Source organism: Notolepis coatsorum (assembly GCF_963971535.1).
Source record: "Notolepis coatsorum genome assembly, chromosome: 9".
In the NCBI taxonomy this organism is placed as follows: Eukaryota; Metazoa; Chordata; class Actinopteri; order Aulopiformes; family Paralepididae; genus Notolepis; species Notolepis coatsorum.
In genome coordinates, this window is record NC_140173.1 from 120,005,924 (window position 1) to 120,023,694 (window position 17,771).

The 17,771-nt window shown below is 49.1% G+C and overlaps 1 protein-coding gene across 1 annotated transcript in view; it reads left to right on the forward strand.

The window, feature by feature from the left end:
• Positions 1 to 843: 843 nt before the first annotated feature.
• The window catches only part of LOC311234730 (interferon-induced protein with tetratricopeptide repeats 5-like), a gene marked incomplete at both ends in the record, with an annotated part of 18,090 nt that continues 1,162 nt past the window's right edge, over positions 844 to 17,771 (forward strand). The window contains 4 exons of the mRNA XM_084321973.1: positions 844 to 1,087; positions 2,644 to 2,725; positions 2,825 to 3,128; positions 8,256 to 8,483. Coding sequence (XP_084178099.1) covers positions 844 to 1,087; positions 2,644 to 2,725; positions 2,825 to 3,128; positions 8,256 to 8,483 — 858 coding nt within the window. The remainder of the gene's footprint in view (positions 1,088 to 2,643; positions 2,726 to 2,824; positions 3,129 to 8,255; positions 8,484 to 17,771) is intronic.

The window sequence follows — 17,771 nt, forward strand, 5'->3', positions numbered from 1 at the left end:
CGGTTCGATCCCCTGGGCCGGCAGGAAAGATCTGGGCTGGGGAAGTGAATGAATAACTCTCTCCCATACCCTTAACACTAGGGGTGTAAAGGCACACGTATCCGTACCGAACGAATACAATGGTATGTTAACCACTAACAACCGCCCACCGGGGGCTGTTTTTTTCACAATCTAATATGATTATTATTATTTTAAGTTTTTTTCACAAGTCGATTATTAATTTCAATATAGAATATTCGTTGACAGCTCTACAAGTACAATTAGTTACTGCACACTACATCACCCCTGAGTGGAACATGGAAAGCCAAACTTTCCCCCACTGTACAGAAAACCTGTACCGAACCGTGACTTCAAAACCGAGGTACGTACCGAACCGTGGTTTTTGTGTACCGTTACACCCCTACTTAACACCAACCGCTGAAGTGCCCCTGAGCAAGGCACTAAACCCCCAACTGCTCCAGTGGAGTTGCTCAGTGGCCAACAGTGTCAGACTGTGGTTGTACTGGGCAGCTCCCAGGTGTGAATGGAACTGTGTGAATGTGAAGCAGGGCGTAGCTGAAAAAGAGCATCCGTGCTCAGCGAACCGACCCTGGGTAAATAAAGGTTAAATAAATAAAAATAAAAATTCTGTTTGGGTTGTACTTTGACAATGTAGGCGTGATATGTCATTAAGTCCATTACTGTGTAAACCTGAAAACCCCATATATAAATAATAAAAAAAAAGACTGATGTGATTAAAAAATATATATATATAAATATGAACAGTTTTGTATGTATTTATTTATTTTTATTTATAATGTAATACAATGTCACTCAAATCTTTTCAGTGACACAGAAGTAAAGATGACACTGGAAAACAACCTGCAGGATTTACAGTGTCATTTTACATGGGGCCTAAACAAAGAGGACGCTGACCTAAACTTCCTGCATGTCAAACTCTGTGAAACACTAGATGCAATCCAGCGAGTTGGGCCTGAAGGGAATCAGGCAAGGCACTGTTTAAACCTGCTGGCCTACATCAAACACCTAAGAGGTGACAACGATGGAGCCCTGAGGTGCTTAGACAAGGCAGAGAGGCAAAATGAAGGTGACGAAAAGCATTGCCTGACCATATATGGGAATTTAGCCTGGCTGCTCCGCGATCTGACTTTAAAGTGCTACCCCTCACCTACAAAATTTTAAATGGGCTTGCACCGCTCTATCTATCCGATCTCATCTCCCAATACTCGCCCGATAGTGCTCTGCGCTCACAAAATGCGGGGCTTCTATCGATTCCTAGGGTTACAAAAATCCGCCGGCCACAGAGCCTTTGTCTACCGTGCTCCCTACCTGTGGAACAAATTACCTGCCGTCATCAGGGGCGCCTGCTCTGTCGAAGCTTTTAAATCCCTGCTTAAGACCCATCTTTTCTCTCTCTCCTTCAACCTACCCTGATCTCACCTGGTCGGGGACTGACCTTTAGATTAATCTGTCTAGTTTAGTTAGGAAGTTTATTTTCCCCCATGTCTGCTTTTTTGCAGCACCACAAACATGGGAACTCTCTAACTCCTTCCAGCCCCTCCCTCCCCCCCCCCCCCTTCCCTCCCCCATCTCTCTGAGTGCCTGTCTCCTAGCGCTGACTAAGGTGATGGATGCCTCGGGGTCTTTGCCAAGATTGCAGTGACTGCTCTACATGCACCACCGAGGCCTTGGATCAGTTACTTACCGTCGTCTGTCCGTGGTCCTGTCAACTGATGTGTCAACGCGGTTTCATTGCTGGGTTAAGTACTTCTATTCTATTCACATAATATGCTTACTTCATATATCTACTCTATTCACATATATGCTTACCACTTGTATCTATTGCTATGTCCGCCCACTACAATCACACAAGCTGTCTAACGCCTGTCCCGTCTCCCTGTCCCCATGTGAGTTGCTGTCCTGGAGTGCTGACCGGAGTGTCGGACGTCCCGTGATGAAGGCCGGGAGGATGCGACCCTCTCTGCGTGCCCTCCTGTCTCCGGAGGTCTCGTAGTGGTGACCGGAGTGTCGGACGTCCCGTGATTAAGACGGGGAGTACGCGACCCTCTTTGCGCCGCCCCTGTGCCTCAAATAGATTCGCTATCAGCTCTATCTTCAATCTTTCAAAATGTTCAGTTGCTATCGCTATCAGCTCTATCTTTAATCTTTCAACATGTTCAGTTGCTATTGCATGCACTCATCTGTGTTTCACTACACACTTGAGTGCATGCTTACCAACTGTTAGTCTGCAACACTATCACCGACATCTAAGAAGGGAGATCCCCCCTTGAATGGCCCTTCTAAAGTTTCTCTCCTCCACACTGCCTGTGGAGCATTTTTCCCTATTGTTAGGTTTTAGTGAGTTTTTCCTTACCTTCGCGTGGGGTATGTCTGGGAGTGCTTGCATTCTTTCATTTATTTGCATTTATTTTAAATTTGTTGGACCTTATGGTGTTCTTGTTCTGTTCTTGACTTATTGTTATGTTTTCTTCTTGACTTGTTTAAAGAAGACATGTACGGCCCATGGGGACATTAACGTGTGTTGTCGGGCCTTATAAAAAATTTGATTTGATTTGATTTATGACCTGAGATCAATGATGTATGTGGAGAAAATAGAAAAAAAACAGCAAACTTGTCCTCCAGCTTCATCCTCAGTCCTGCCAAGAGAAATACACAGTGAAAAAGCCTGGTCTCTCCTCAAATTCTCCAAAAAGCACTATGTGAGGTAAGGGTGTAGGCCTACTCATTTCTTGCAGGGACAGAATCAAAATATTGACAAAATAGTGTCGTAGTGATCTTGTCTTGTCCATATCCGTCTTTCAAGGGCGAAGGAGTGTTTCTATGAAGCTGTTGAAAGGGAGCCGGGGGATAAAGAGTGGAATGCTGGCTATGCCTTCGCTCTATTCCGATTGGAAGGCCTGGAGACCAGGGAGGACAAGAGGCTCTCGTATGAGGACTCTCCTGCTGTGATGCAGCTGAAGAAGGCCCTGGAGCTCAACCCGGACAGTGCCATCATACGTGTCTACCTGGGCCTAAAGTGCAACAAGAACCGGAGGAATGCAGGGGCTTGGGGCCACATGAGGAAAGCCCTGAGTTTGGCCCCATACAACCTCAGCGTTGTGTTACAAGTTCGTACAGTCAAGTGGTCACCGGTAGAAAATGTTGGGGATAGTTTCATCATCAAATCCCAAACTATTGAAATTAACGTTAGGTTATAACTATAACCAAGTTCTGTTAATTAGGGGTGACGCTTGGCATCACTCTGCACTATCTCGCGTACGTGCACGCGCACTGAATAAATTCCACAAATGTACCTTTAATACCAGTATTAGTCTGACCACACCCCTCATCAGCTTACCTTCATAAGCAGGTGTGTGGTCACCTGCTCTCCTCCTTCCCAAGCTTTCACCACAAGGTGAGGTCAAGGGCTGCAGCGGCCGTCGGATGCCAAGCGTCACCCCTAATTAACAGAACTTGGTTATAGTTATAACCTAACGTTCTGTCTCATTAGGGGCTCTGCTTGGCATCACTCTGCACAAAGGGAGGCCAAGCGGAGCCACTGGCCGACAAATACACCCCGCTGAAGGCCCCCCACAACCAACAGAACAGGGAGGGCCGAGCCCCCCCGACCCCCCCTAATGGAGGGCACCCTCCCTATTAGAGGTTTACCGAGAGGGCGACGGACCCGACCGCGCGAAGAGGCACTCAAGCAACTCAACGCACAGGGTGAGCAGACCGTGGCTTGACCCCACGACTACACCCACGCACAACCCGCATGCCACCCGGGAACGAACGTAGGGAACAACCTCGTTACTGCCCCCAGAATCACGGGATCAAGGGCAAACCCAACCCCGTGGCAAGCGTAGCAGCGGAGCGCGAAGGAAGACCCAGACCCACCAAAAGGACTGGACTCCCTGGAATGGGGGCCCGGAGAAGTCCATGATGCCAGCATCAAGACCCCACCAGGTGGGCACCTAGTGACCCCGCCCCCCACATCGCCAGCGTATTCGGACAAAGGCCCCTCAGCCGAGCGGGCCCTGTCCTCCCCAACAGTACACCGCCTGGCACACTGGCCCTGCAACAGGCAGACAGCATGGTCGTAACACACAAGAGTTAACCAACGGAAGCAGGCAGTGCACCGGGAAAAAAGACCAGGCAACAGGCTGTCAACCCAAGCCTGGAGACTGCGGACGAGACAGGCGCCAGAAAGGACAGCTGAACACAGCCGCCCCGGCGGAAGGGGCGTATGCTGGCGTTGTCGCATAACCAAGCCTCCACAGAGAAGGCTGATACGATCGGCAGACGTCATGAACGTGCAGGGGCAATACACACAATTGGTTAAGGAGGGGCAGACCTGAGAAAGACGTTAGTCTTGTTTCCATCAGGGACCCTCATTTCCAATCCATATAGACACATCCAACTCTTTATAATAATAAAGAAAAAGCATCACCCGTATGACCCAACTGCACAGCTGGGAGTAAAAAACCTGTTTTCACATGATTTTAATCCAGTCACCCTTTTTAATCAGAGTGTAAGACCAGACCCTCCCAGAAACACCTTCCCACATGAGTTCATAGTCATGAAAAAGATATGCCAACTGTGAGTCACGTGACCAACCGACTCAAGTTTACACATAAATCGGGCGCAGCAGAACTGTGAGCCCTACGCCCTAACTCGACACCTTTAAGACACCTCAACCCATGGAAGGCGTCGCCATAGCAACACCGCTACAACGGGCGGGGAAACCTGCCGGCTCCTGTCATGTAATAGGAGTCGGTAGAATAACCCTCCCCCCCCCCCCGCGCCAAGACGTCCCACCGGCTTGGCCCTGACTGGCTCAGCAGAAGAGATCAAAAATCCCCTAAACCAATCAAGTGGGAAAAGGAGGGGTTTATTCGACACCCCCTCCCGAAAAACACCCTTCATCCCTACACACAGAAAAACAACCGTAGCCATCTTGAAAACCTCCGGTAGAAAGCAATGCATAGCATAAGCTAATACAATGCCCGCTACCCACAAATGTGTACAGGATTTTACAACAAAACACAAGTCGCCTGTGTGTGAATCCTACCCCCGTTGACTATGTCGTACATAGGAAAAAAACGCTGATCGAGAGTAAACGGCTAGGCCGTGAAATGTGTGTGTACGAGTATTACTGCAACTAAACAACACAGCATTGTGAGACACATATACTTAGTTCAAGCAATGGAATAACACCAGTTTCTACCTGCATGTGGAGCATCAAGCTAATAGAACCTATTACTGAGTGTACGTTGCAGACCTTGCTTAACCTCGTAACACAACACGACTCATCACACAACGTAAAAGGGCAGATTCATATATACACAACCCCACCATATGAATTGTTTGAAGAAACACACAGTTTGTTCGGCCAAAACACAGTCCCCCTTATATCGGGGAACTTCTTTTTATTAACTAAAAAGTGTTCTAAGGCACAAAATCATAGAGGGGCCGGGGAGGGTGTAGAGGAGAGGGGACACAGAGGGGAAAAGTCACTCAACGGCGTCTGCCACCTTGCGCCGCTCGAGTCTTGCCACCCCGAGGAGCCCCGGAGGGACGGTAGGTTACAGTCTGCTGGACACGACGTTCCCTACCGTCTCCTCCGGTCGTGGATGGGCCGGCGGTGGCAGAAGCGCCGTTTCGTCCCCTGGCCCTCTTGGCAGGGCCAGCAGCGGCGGCGGAGGCAGTGGTAGCGGCGACGGAGACAGCTCGACATCGCGGAAGCCTTCTGACTCCACCGGCAAGGACGGGAGGCGGAAAATGGGGTTGGAGAATGGACCTCTCCTCTGCCATCTCTCTGCATGTTGAGGTCATCAACCGCAGGGCCTTCCCGAATAGGCCAGCGTCGGAGAGGGCGGCCGTCAGAAGAGGAGCTCTCTTCTTCTCTGGCACACGGGCCTGCTCCAGCCAAAGGTGACGCTGGCCCAGGGTGGCCAGGGCGCGCACTTTCCCCATGGCTATGGCCAGCACCTGGGAAAGGTGCAGGACAGCTCCCGCAGCCTGGGTGATCTGATCGCATTTCACCTCGCTCAGATCCGTGCCGCCCGTCATTATCCCCGATACAAATCTAGCCAGGTGGGCGATGTTAGACGCCGCAGCTAGCGATTGTGTACCAGCGATGAATGACTGGTCACCCCAATAAGCCAATCGCCTAGCCGATTTCCCCTGGAGGACCGGCTTGCATAGGGGTTCCCACACCATATCCGGACAGAGGAGCGCGGCCATCGGACTGTCAAGCCGAGGCACGCCCTCCCCCATACCTTTGACTAACCCCGACACCCGCGTAACTGGTACGTAGGCGGGAGTTAGTCCCATGATGTTGGACACCGCCTGACCCCGACGAACATAGGCCCCCATCGATGGGAAAAATGGGTAGACAACGTCCACCCCTCTCACTGGGGGATGCTGCCAGGGATGGCCTATGAGGTCATCAGGGACAGGTGCAGGCAATGGCAGCGGCAGCGGCACGCCGTTTGCGGCGGCGGCTACCGCCATGAGCTCGGGAAACAAGGCCCGCAGTTCCCCCTGCGAACCTTCCTCCACCGACCCCGCATCCCTCACATGCAGCAGGCTGCGACTGGTCAAGGAGCCACAGTCTGATGTGGCCGACAGTAGGGCATCCTGCTGATGAGGCCAAGGTGGTTCCTCGACATCCTCGAACAGGGCGCCCCATGGAGCCATTTCCCCCCCCCTCCGGGGTCTCCTGAGGAGGGATACTCTCCTCCACGGGGCCATCATACAAAAACCTGTCCGCCTCGTCCATGAAGTCCTCAGTCTCCATTGGAAATCCAGAGCCGGACGCATCTTCGCTGGTCTCCAGCAGTTCCCCAAACCCAGGCCGTTCGCGCCTGCACGCTACCATCTTGCGACGTGAACGGGCAGACGTGAAAAGTTTGCGTCGCAAATCCTCTGGCTCCAAGACAACCCCCCGTTCACCAACGGGCGATTCCCCGGAACCAGAGGAACCAGAGTCGAGATCAGGCCATCGCCGGAGCGACGGCACCGACTCCTCGGCTCTTCGGTGAGGCAAACTATCCACCGGCAGCCTCCCGGGCTGGGTCGGCAACCACGAAAGTGGCAACAGTCCAGCACCAAGGCGCACGATGGAGGCGGGAATGGAGAACCGCTGGTGAAGAGTAGGTCTAGCGGGTCTACTCTCCGCGGAATACATTATGACCCAACTTTTTCTTGTACAACAGATGTGAGATAAGAAAAAATTAAGCACAATGTAAACTCGTCACAACTCTTTTCAACTAACAACACGTCAAGTGGGGTACTACCAGGCACTTCCTTGTGGTGAAAGCGAGAAGGAGGAGAGCAGGTGACCACACACCTGCTTATGAAGGTAAGCTGATGAGGGGTGTGGTCAGACTAATACTGGTATTAAAGGTACATTTGTGGAATTTATTCAGTGCGCGTGCACGTACGCGAGATAGTGCAGAGTGATGCCAAGCAGAGCCCCTAATGAGACAGAACTAGTCTCAAAATAAGTTATGGCAGCAAATGTCATATGAACAAAGTCTGTTGTACCAGACACCTAGTGCATGTCACATAACCAACATATAATCTGTCAAAGGCGTGTGAGGTGCACTTATTTGGGGATGATGTGTAAACAAGAGATAACACACATTTTACATTATTTCAGAAGACAAATGAGCTATTCAAAAGACTCATCCATTCTATGACTAATTTCTTCCATGAAATAAACAAGGCCTACATTGAAACTGCACTGTGCCATGGAAAACAAAATAGTGGCTCGTCTATTGTGATGAAATTGTACTGTTGATTGACAGTTGTTGTTTTAACAGTGATAATGGACTTCTGTAGCCTATGACCAAGTGAAATTATTTTTAAAGGATTCACTCCTGCTGTTTCTCTTAAATGTTAGTCAAATACACTTTGCCAGGGCTCAATTGCAGTTCAACATAACCAACACAATACAGTGTGTGTGTGTGTGTGTGTGTGTGTGTGTGTGTGTGTGTGTGTGTGTGTGTGTGTGTGTGTGTGTGTGTGTGTGTGTGTGTGTGTGTGTGTGTGTGTGTGTGTGTGTGTGTGTGTGTGTGTGTGTGTGTGTGTGTGTGTGTGTGTGTGCGTGTGTGTGTGTGTGTGTGCGTGCGTGCGTGCGTGCGTGCGTGCGTGCGTGCGTGCGTGCGTGCGTGTGTGTGTGTCAGTGTTGTCTGGAGGGAGGTTAGTGTCTCAGACTTGGAAAAGCCCTGCTCTATGTGATTCCCCAGGTGGGGAAGTTCATGACGAAAGAGCAGCATTACGAGGAGGCCCTAGCAGTGCTGAGGAGGATGCTCAGCAAGGCTCCAAACTCCTCTCGTCTGCACCATGAGATAGCCAACAACTACCGCTGGAGGGCCAATCAGAGTGGGAACCCCCACGACCGGGCACTGCTCCAACGCTGCGTGTGCCATTTGGAGGAGGGGGCGCGTCTCAACCCTACACATATCTATGCACAGGTCAGAGGTGTAAATGATGCAATTATAATAATGTATTATATTATTACTTATGGCTCGTGTTATGCATCGATCCATGCAGAACGTGGATCCATTGTCATCTTTGGGTTTTGATTACCACAATATGCATTTTACCACCCTCTCCTCATCACATTAGATGCTAAGTGAGATTATTTTGTGTGATTATTAATTGATATTCAATAGATTTAATTAACGATAATCCAGAATGTGGATCCAAACTTCAGTGTGTTTTAATTGCCGTTCTTTCTTCCGAGTAGTAGGTAAAAGTGTGTGCTCAGACTACCAGGAGTAAAGGTGCTGCAGAACCATGCCAGACACGTGGTTCCAAACGAAGTCTTGCCTTTTAAGGCGCCGAAACCTTTTTCACAATATTTTACTGTTGCTAAATTATTTGATAATTATTTTCTGCCACTGCCATTGACTTTCACTGTATCTGAAAATGTGTCTTAAATGCACATAAACTGAAGAAAAACACCACAATTGACTAAAATGCCATGAAAACATATTGTGTGTCACTTGTTTTCTCACATGTATACAGTATCTTCTTCGTATTACACTGTATTAAGGAAAATAAATGCACCTCAGTTGTTTGCATGGCATTTTCATGTTTTGTCTGTGTTCCAAGCTGACCTCAGCATTTTCCTTTTGCTGACATCTGTAAAAGGTGCAAGATTGAGGTCCTGTTTGGTCAAAGTAAATAAAGGTAACTAAGGTCAAGAGGTGCAACAAATATCTTGCTATCAGCAAAGCACTCAGTATTATCTTAATCATCTCTACTACTATGCACTCAACACTGCAGCACCCACGTTTCAACACTGTTTGATGAACATCGTTACTCAGTTGAAAGAGTTACCCTGGCTAAGGGAGAAAACCCTGAAAGAATACAATACAACTGAAATAGTTTAGAGAATCTTCTATAAGCAATTGACAGTATTTTGCAATAAGGAAGATCATTGGACTTGTTAAAGATTCAGTACAATGAAAATCTTGTTTTTCAATCTTGTTAATTTCTTTTTACAGAAATTATGTCGACATAAAATCACCCAAAATGTTAAAGCTGCTGTTTGTTTGTGACTAAATCAATATCTTTCCCCCTTGATATAAACAAAATCACGCCATTTCAGATATCCAATCTATTTCTATTTTTAAATATTGCATAATATACACAGGTTGCCCTGATGCGCTGTCTCAGTTCTGTGTCATTAGGGGCTCTGCTTGGCATCACTACTGCACTATCTCGCGTACGTGCACGCGTACTGAATAAACCACAAATGTACCTCTAATACCAGTATTAGTCTGACCACACCCCTCATCAGCTTACCTTCATAAGCAGGTGTGTGGTCACCTGCTCTCCTCCTTCTCGCTTTCACCACAAGGAAGAAGTGCCTCGGTAGATCCCCACACTTGACACCATGATGGAAGAAAGGTTTAGGAGCAGCTTTGGGAAACAAGGATACGTTGACATCATATCTTTATTTTCTCTCTCACTATTTTCGAGAAAATACGGCGATATTGTCTTCGTACTGGAGTGTCTGGAAGATGATGATCATTCTAAAAACCCTCCACCGGTTTTCGTATTGGGAGCACGCCGCTGCATGCTTCTCAACTGCAGTTCCTTGCTGTGTTTGTTGGGGTGAAACCTGTCAGGCCACAGCTGAACTGTCGGACATGCCGCTGTTGTGAGAAGCGGTGCGTTCCAGGTTGGGTGAGTAGTGTTTGCTGGCGGGCTCCACTTGTCTGTTAGTGCTATGGGGGCTACTTGACAAAGTTTATGGAAACCGGCCCCAGGCTAGGGTCCTTTGTTCAGCCACCTAGGCGACAGAAGGCCTTGGTCTGGAGACCATTATAGTTTTAACTAGTGGGCCGCGACCATTGACACTGGTGATCCCTGTGTGTTCTGGACGAGTGGATTCTCTCTGTCACCGTGTTAAGGCCCCATCTTTCATATCCAAATGAGAGTATTCCTTCACGAGGGGATATGTGCATGTAATGTGCGATAGCGGCAGATTCATGTTCAAAGTCAGCTACACAGGCCAGTTGGTACTGTGCTGATTCCGTCGGATGTGGTAATGTCACCGTTGTGAAGCGGTGTTGACATCTTGTTTTCTCTTTTCTCTTAAAAAGTGAGGAGAGGTTCAGAACGGCGGCCTGTCTGGGTGAGTGTTATGTCATTGTTTACATGTTCATAGCTTACAGTTAGCCGGTCAGCTGTTAACTGCTGCGTTAGCCTGCTGGATCGCTGCATGGCCTGCTTAGGGCCTCCTATTAGCCAGTCAGCTGTTAGCTGCGGGGCTAGCATGTCGTGGTCGCTAGGTAACGTTAGCTTGCTGCTATGGCCATGGCCTGGCGCGGGGTAGCTTAGCTTCTCGCGCGCCGCCGTGAGCTCGCTTCTGATCGCGTGCGTCGTTAGATCGGCGTCTCGCGAGCAGAAGCAATAGCACCCGAACGGTTGGAGCAGCCGTTAGCTTGATGCTATTCTGTTGAACGTGCTTTGATTTTAACATGTTTTACACTCTTGACCACGACGTCATCCTTGACAGGGGATGTTCGTCGACCCTGCCCTGAGCCTGGACGGGGATTGCGTCAACAAAGAGGACTGTAGCGACTGGTTGGAGCGGCGACGCTGCCCGGATCGAACAACACAGGACGGCTGTGTTCTACGGTGTCTTGTGACTGCACTTCGCTGATCTGCGTTCCGGGTAGGAACGGGGTTGACCAGACCTCATAACACGTCTTCTGGTTTTACTTTGCTAAATGTATTGTGAATAACGGTGTTTTTCCCAAAACGTGTGTTGCTACAATGCATTTAGGATACGTTGCGGGTTATGTGTGAGCTGTTTTTGTCACTGGCAGTTAGCTTCTCCGTGCAAACGGGATGTAATGATCTGGTTGTTGTGTGAGTAACACGGCCGTGTACTCACAACTAAGGTAACTAACCTATGAAGCTATGCTTGGTGACAAGTGAGTAAAAGAATGTTCTTTCTCAGACTGTAATGACAATGAACAGTGTGTTCACACATTAACAGGTTTTCCTGTTTTAACTGGCCGTATTGAGGGTAAAATAGGAGGATTGTGTTTTCCCCCCCGGTTCCCTGGGGACTTTATCACCTCCTATCAGACATGTTGTGCATTAATTGTGTCTTTTGTGTGGTAGGGATACGATGTAACTCTTAGCTTGATTGCTGAGGTTGTGCTAAATCTGCTGGAGAAACTTATTTCCTAAAGGGAAATTGGTTTGGTTGCTGTCATGTGTGCTTAGCAAGGCCTGTGGTCGATACTAATCAAGAATGATGTATTCTCTCATTGTGAAAAAAAACGGCGTTCCTCTGTTGAGTGTTTTTGCCATTTTTTGTAGGTGATGATGGGTTGTGTGTGTCATGTGACCTACAACTGGGTTGTACTGGCCACAGAAGCACATGTGTATGTTGGACCGGGGTTCTTAGAGCCCTCTCTATTCTGTGTTTTTCCTTAGTAAAAATCAGATAGCAGGTTAGCTCATGCGCTGTGTGGAGCTGTGAAACGCTTCATAGAGCTGACTATGACTGTGTCATATTCTCTTTTTGTCGTTACGTCGTATCATGGGTGTGGGGTCGTAAAGGGGTGAACTGGTAACCTTTCCTCTCCCCATTGTTCTGTCGGTCAGGGGTACACCCCCTGTCCTTCAAGGTTCCCGTCACGTGGCGGTTCGGCACGTTACGGGGGGGGGGGGGGGGGGAGGGAGTTCCTGGTCCCACGGCCTGGTATATTGGGCGTGTGCACCGCAGGAATTCCCCCGCCATGGAGTACGTCACCGTGCGCGTCTCTGTTGGTAGGACTTCCGTGTGCTGTTCAGGTCCATGTGATGGATCTGTTTTCAGGGGGGGTGGTCAGGGCTCCTCCTCACCAAGCGCCTATTCAGGCCTTCTGTGAGTTCGGACTCCTTCTTCCATGTGAGGAAGCCTCCATCAGAGTACAGAGCCTTCCTCCTCAGATTGTCAAAGTGAGTGGACCCTCTAGAAGGGTCCTTTTCTATTGTATGTATATTCGATTCAATTCGTTTATTGAGTGTGTATGGGTTCAGTGCCTCTTCCCCGGAGGCCCTAAAACCAGTTTTTTACATGGCTCAAGGTGCAATATATTCTTTTCAATCTGTACAGCTCGCGTGGGAAGTCTCTCTGGGGATCCCTGTCTCTTTCCTATGGGAGGGTGGTGGGATGTAAAAATGTGAACATTTTTTACCCCGGCTGTGTAGACTGGGATACATACTGTTGATGCTTCCTTCTTTCTATTCCAGAAGTATTGGAGTTAGGGAGTGTCACACCCCTCTTGTCGTTCCCCTGGGCGCCTTGGGGATTCAATGACAGGTCTAAATAGCCTGTTCATTGATGGGGGTGTGTCCCGACGCACGTATAGTGCTAGCTCGCTGTAAACAGGCGATTGACTGGCACGCCTTGGTTGCTTGTGGTTGAAACAGCGTTTTTATAAAGCAACTGAGATGGGGGTTTTTCCTCTTCCGACGACCACATCCCATGACCTGGGTGGGTTGTCGACGGATTCTCGTTCATGTCTGGGGGATGATGACGGGATGGATCTGAACATATGTAGTGGGGTCTCACGCCCTTGGGGTGGGCCACCAGGCGCGGTTCGTCCGAACGTCTGGGTGGCGCCTTCTTTTCATGTTAAGATCAACACGCATATCTGCCCTTCTCCTGGAGTAGGCATGTCGGCGTGGTTAGGGCACGGGACTGGTTCTGGTCACGCTGGTCCAGATCAGTTGAACCCGTTGTCCGCCGGGGATGCAGATCTGCTGTTCTGGTACCCTGAGGGACTTGGGCTTTTTTCAGGGGGGAAAATGCCAGGTCGGTCTGGGTGTCACAGGGTTAAGCGCTATGGAGACCCTGGTTGGGTATGTTTTTACTCAGCACTGTCGTCATGGCTTACAGCCATGCCATTCTGTACGCGCTCGATCTCGTCGGATCTCGGCCGCTACACAGGTTGGTCCTGGTTAGTACTTGGTTGGGAGACCGCCGGGGAATACCAGGTACGGTGTGCTTAGGGGCTGGTTCTCCATTATTTTTCGCTCCTCTCTCACGCATGGCGAAGAGGGGCCTGTGGGGGTGGTTTTTTGACCTCCTCTGGTGACCCTGTGCTTCCCGTACCGCCAGGCCCGGTCCGAAGTGATGTTTGCGACCCGTAGGCCTGGGTTAACCCTTTTTGGAAACTGAAACACTTGTACTGCGGTATAGCCGGTGTATACCCGCAGGTGTGTTTTGGAGTTTTTTCTTGAGGGGTTATAGGAACAACCACCGCATTGGGTAACACCGAGGTGGTTGATTCCCTGGTGTGTTGGAGCAGTGTCAACTCCCGGGTTCACCGTTTGAGGGTGCCCCTGCACGTTCATGACGTCTGCCAATCGTGTCAGCCTTCTCTGCCTCGACCCCTCTGGGTGGGGGTTTTTAAATGGAGGCTTGGTCATGCAACACCGCCAGCTTACGCTCCTTCCGCCGGGGCGGCTGTGTTCAGCTGTCCCCTCTGGCGCCTGTCTCGTCCGCAGTCTCCAGGCTAGGGTTAACAGCCTGTTGCCTGGTTTTTCCCCGGTGCGCTGCCTGCTTCCGTTGGTTAACCTTTTTTGTGTGCTTACGGCCATGCTGACTGTCTGTTCTGCAGGGTTAGTGTGCCAGGCGGTGTACTGTTGGGGGGACGGGGCCCGCTCGGCTTACGGCCATACCGACCTGAACACGCCCGATCTCGTCCGATCTCGGAAGCTAAGCAGGTTCTGGCCTGGTTAGTACTTGGGATACTGCCTGGGATTACCAGGTGCAGTAACTGGGGGGCCTTTGTCCGAATACGCTGGCGATGTGGGGGGCGGGGCACTACGTGCCCACCTGGTGGGGTCTTGATGCTGGCATCATGGACTTCTCCGGGCCCCCATTCCAGGGAGTCCAGTCCTTTTGGTGGGTCTGGGTCTTCCTTCGCGCTCCGCTGCTACGGCCTTGCCACGGGGTTGGGTTTGCCCTTGACCCCGTGATTCTGGGGGCAGTAACGAGGTTGTTCCTCCGTTCGTTCCCGGGTGGCATGCGGGTTGTGCGTGTGTGTAGTCGTGGGGTCAAGCCACGGTCTGCTCACCCTGTGCGTTAAGTTGCTTGAGTGCCTCTTCGCACGGTCGGGTCCGTCGCCTTCCCGTGAAGCCTCTAATAGGGGGGATACCCTCCATTAGGGGGGGTCGGGGGGGCTCGGCCCTCCCTGTTCTGATGGTTTTGGGGGGCTGTCAGCGGGGTGTATTTGTCAGCCAGCGGCTCCGCTTGGCCTCCCTTTGTGCAGTAGTGATGCCAAGCAGAGCCCCTAATGACACAGAACGTTAGGTTATGACTATAACCAAGTTCTGTTAATTAGGGGTGACGCTTGGCATCAGACGGCCGCTGCAGCCCTTGACCTCACCTTGTGGTGAAAGCTTGGGAAGGAGGAGAGCAGGTGACCACACACCTGCTTATGAAGGTAAGCTGATGAGGGGTGTGGTCAGACTAATACTGGTATTAGAGGTACATTTGTGGTTTATTCAGTACGCGTGCACGTACGCGAGATAGTGCAGTAGTGATGCCAAGCGTCACCCCTAATTAACAGAACTTGGTTATAGTCATAACCTAAACGTTGTCAGTAGTTGTAATGGATATCTGCTAGATAGCCCACAAACAAGTCGTGAAACTAGTTTGTTACAATTTAGTAATTTTTTTTATTTAGTTCAATAATTTATGACTGAATTAAAACATCATTGTACTCGATCTTTAAGATAATGCTTGAGAGAATCTTCTATATCTCAAACCCTGCCCCTTTTCTTGATCCTCCAATCACAGCTGTCGCTTACCTCTGACAAACTTTGTTTGTACGAGGAAGTCCGAGGTAAGCGACAGCTGTGATTGGAGGATCAAGAAAAGAGGGCAGGGTTTGAGATAGGTCCATTGACAGTATTTTGCAATAAGGAAGATCATTGGATCTTAAAGATTCAGTACAATGAAAATCTTGTTTTTCAATCTGTAAATTTTTTTTTACAGAAATTATGTCGACATAAAATCACCCAAAATGTTAAAGCTGCTGTTTTGTTTGTGACAAAAATATCTTTAATATATTTAATAATAGCCCTTCAATATCTTGTTTTGAGAATGGGACTGAAAACTGAATTGACCTAAAGCCCTCTGGCCTCTTTTCTTTGATCCTCCAATCACAACTGTTTCTTCCCTCGGACTGCAGCAGCTGTGATTGGAGGAGGGCAGGGTTTGAGTTGGGTGGATTGTACTAAAACTCATCTGCTTTATCCCGCCCCCCCCCCCCCCCCCCCCCCCCAAGAAAATTCCAATAAGAAGATTAAATTAGCATACTTGTTTAGACAAAAATAATTGTCTTGAATTAGTTTAATATATTCTGAAAAAGATTAAGAAATGCATTCACCTGTTTCCTCCTCAAACTAGTGCCAATTGTTGCTGGGTGTCTTTTCTAGGTTCGTTGAGCCGCCAGCCAGCCTAGAACATTTGTGGTTTTGATTGATTGATTGATTGATTGATTGATTGATTGAAAAGTTTATTAACAGATTGCAGAATGGGTACAGTACAGTACGGCTCAATACATACAATTGTTAAGGGGATGCAGACCAGAGAAAGACTTTCGTCTTGTTTACCATCGGGGTCCCCCATTTTCAATTAATCATAACATACATGACATACAGATAGACAGTACGGGCTACATCTATACATTTATGACATACCAGATTTGCAAATACAGTACTGTTTGTGATACAAAAAAGTGTCCAGAAAAAGAGTGTATATACATTTGACGTAGAAGCTGTACATTGGAGGAGGTTGGGTAGTGGGTTGGGGTGGGTTGTGGTGGGGGGGGGTGGGGTGGGGGGGGGGGGGGGGGGGGGGGGGGGGGGGGGCTGTACATTGGAGGTGGGGGGGGGGGGGGGGGGGGTGGGGGGGGGGGGTTGGGGTAGGGGGGGGGGGGGCACTGTACACTGTACATTGGAATACTGACAAAGCCATACTTGGTCATTTACTGTATCAACTGGGTTAGGACATTTGTAGGGCCAGTTTCGAATTGCAGTCTCCCGTAGGTGTTCTTTGAGAGTGTTTTTTGAAAGTGGGTAGTGATTCACATTCCTTTATTATTGCTTGTGTGGATTCAATCTGTAAGTCGCTTTGGATAAAAGCGTCAGCTAAATGACAAAATTGTAAATTGTAATTGTAAAACCACACTGCCTTGTGTGTGTAGGAATAATGCAAAGGCTAGCTCCTCACCGACGATGGGGTTACCTGTAAGGAAGGGCATCCGAGGTATAAACATTTTGCCACAAACCAAAAATGATGACTCCAGTGGCGTGGAGTCATCGCCCGTCCAACCTCACTGTAGTGGGAAAATAGGGACGTAAAACGAAGAAGAGGATGGATGATGATGATGATGATGATGATGATGATGATGATGATGATGATGATGATGATGATGATGAGATGATGATGATGATGATGAGATGAAATGTAAATGTAAAACAAAAGTTATGATCTGGCAGCATGATCAACATCTGCGCCAGGTATACTGTATGTACAGTAGGCGAGGTAATAAGCAGGCAAATGTCAATCAGCTGCTCCTCTGGCTCTCTACACACCTGACCTGTAATCAGCGGAGGTGAGAGCGAGCAGGACCGAGGGTGACACCGTCATGAAGACGGGCCGACACACCTGTCACAGCGGCAGCACACGGTTCTAGAGGCACATGTGTTGCCTTGCTCTCGAGATACAACATGCTATCAACGTTAATTATGTTGTTGATGTAACGGAGGTCCGTGAGTAATATATCCACCGTCACGATGGACGTGTGTTGTGAAGTGACTGTGGCGGTAAGCGGTACTGCGAGTTAAACTCACTTCCCCTTAAAAAAGACACATAGACACGTTACCAAGAAGTGAATTCACCTCTTGGTATAGCGGTCTATGCTGTCGCCCGCCCCCGGTGCGGCCGACCCGGGTTCGAAATTTAACACAACGCAGTAACATACGATCGGTCACATTTACACTGCTTACTTGTATCTTTATTATATTTCTATTGCTTATAATTATGTATTTCTACTATTACCCTGCCCATACCTGTACCTCTCCTCCCCCCTCCCCCGTGCTGCTATGACGCCCACATTTCCCCCAAGGGGATCAATAAAGGAATATCTTATCTTATCGGTATGGGCAGGGCAATAGTACAGTAGAAAGACATAAATATGGGCAATAAAATGTTATCTGAATATAGAAATATG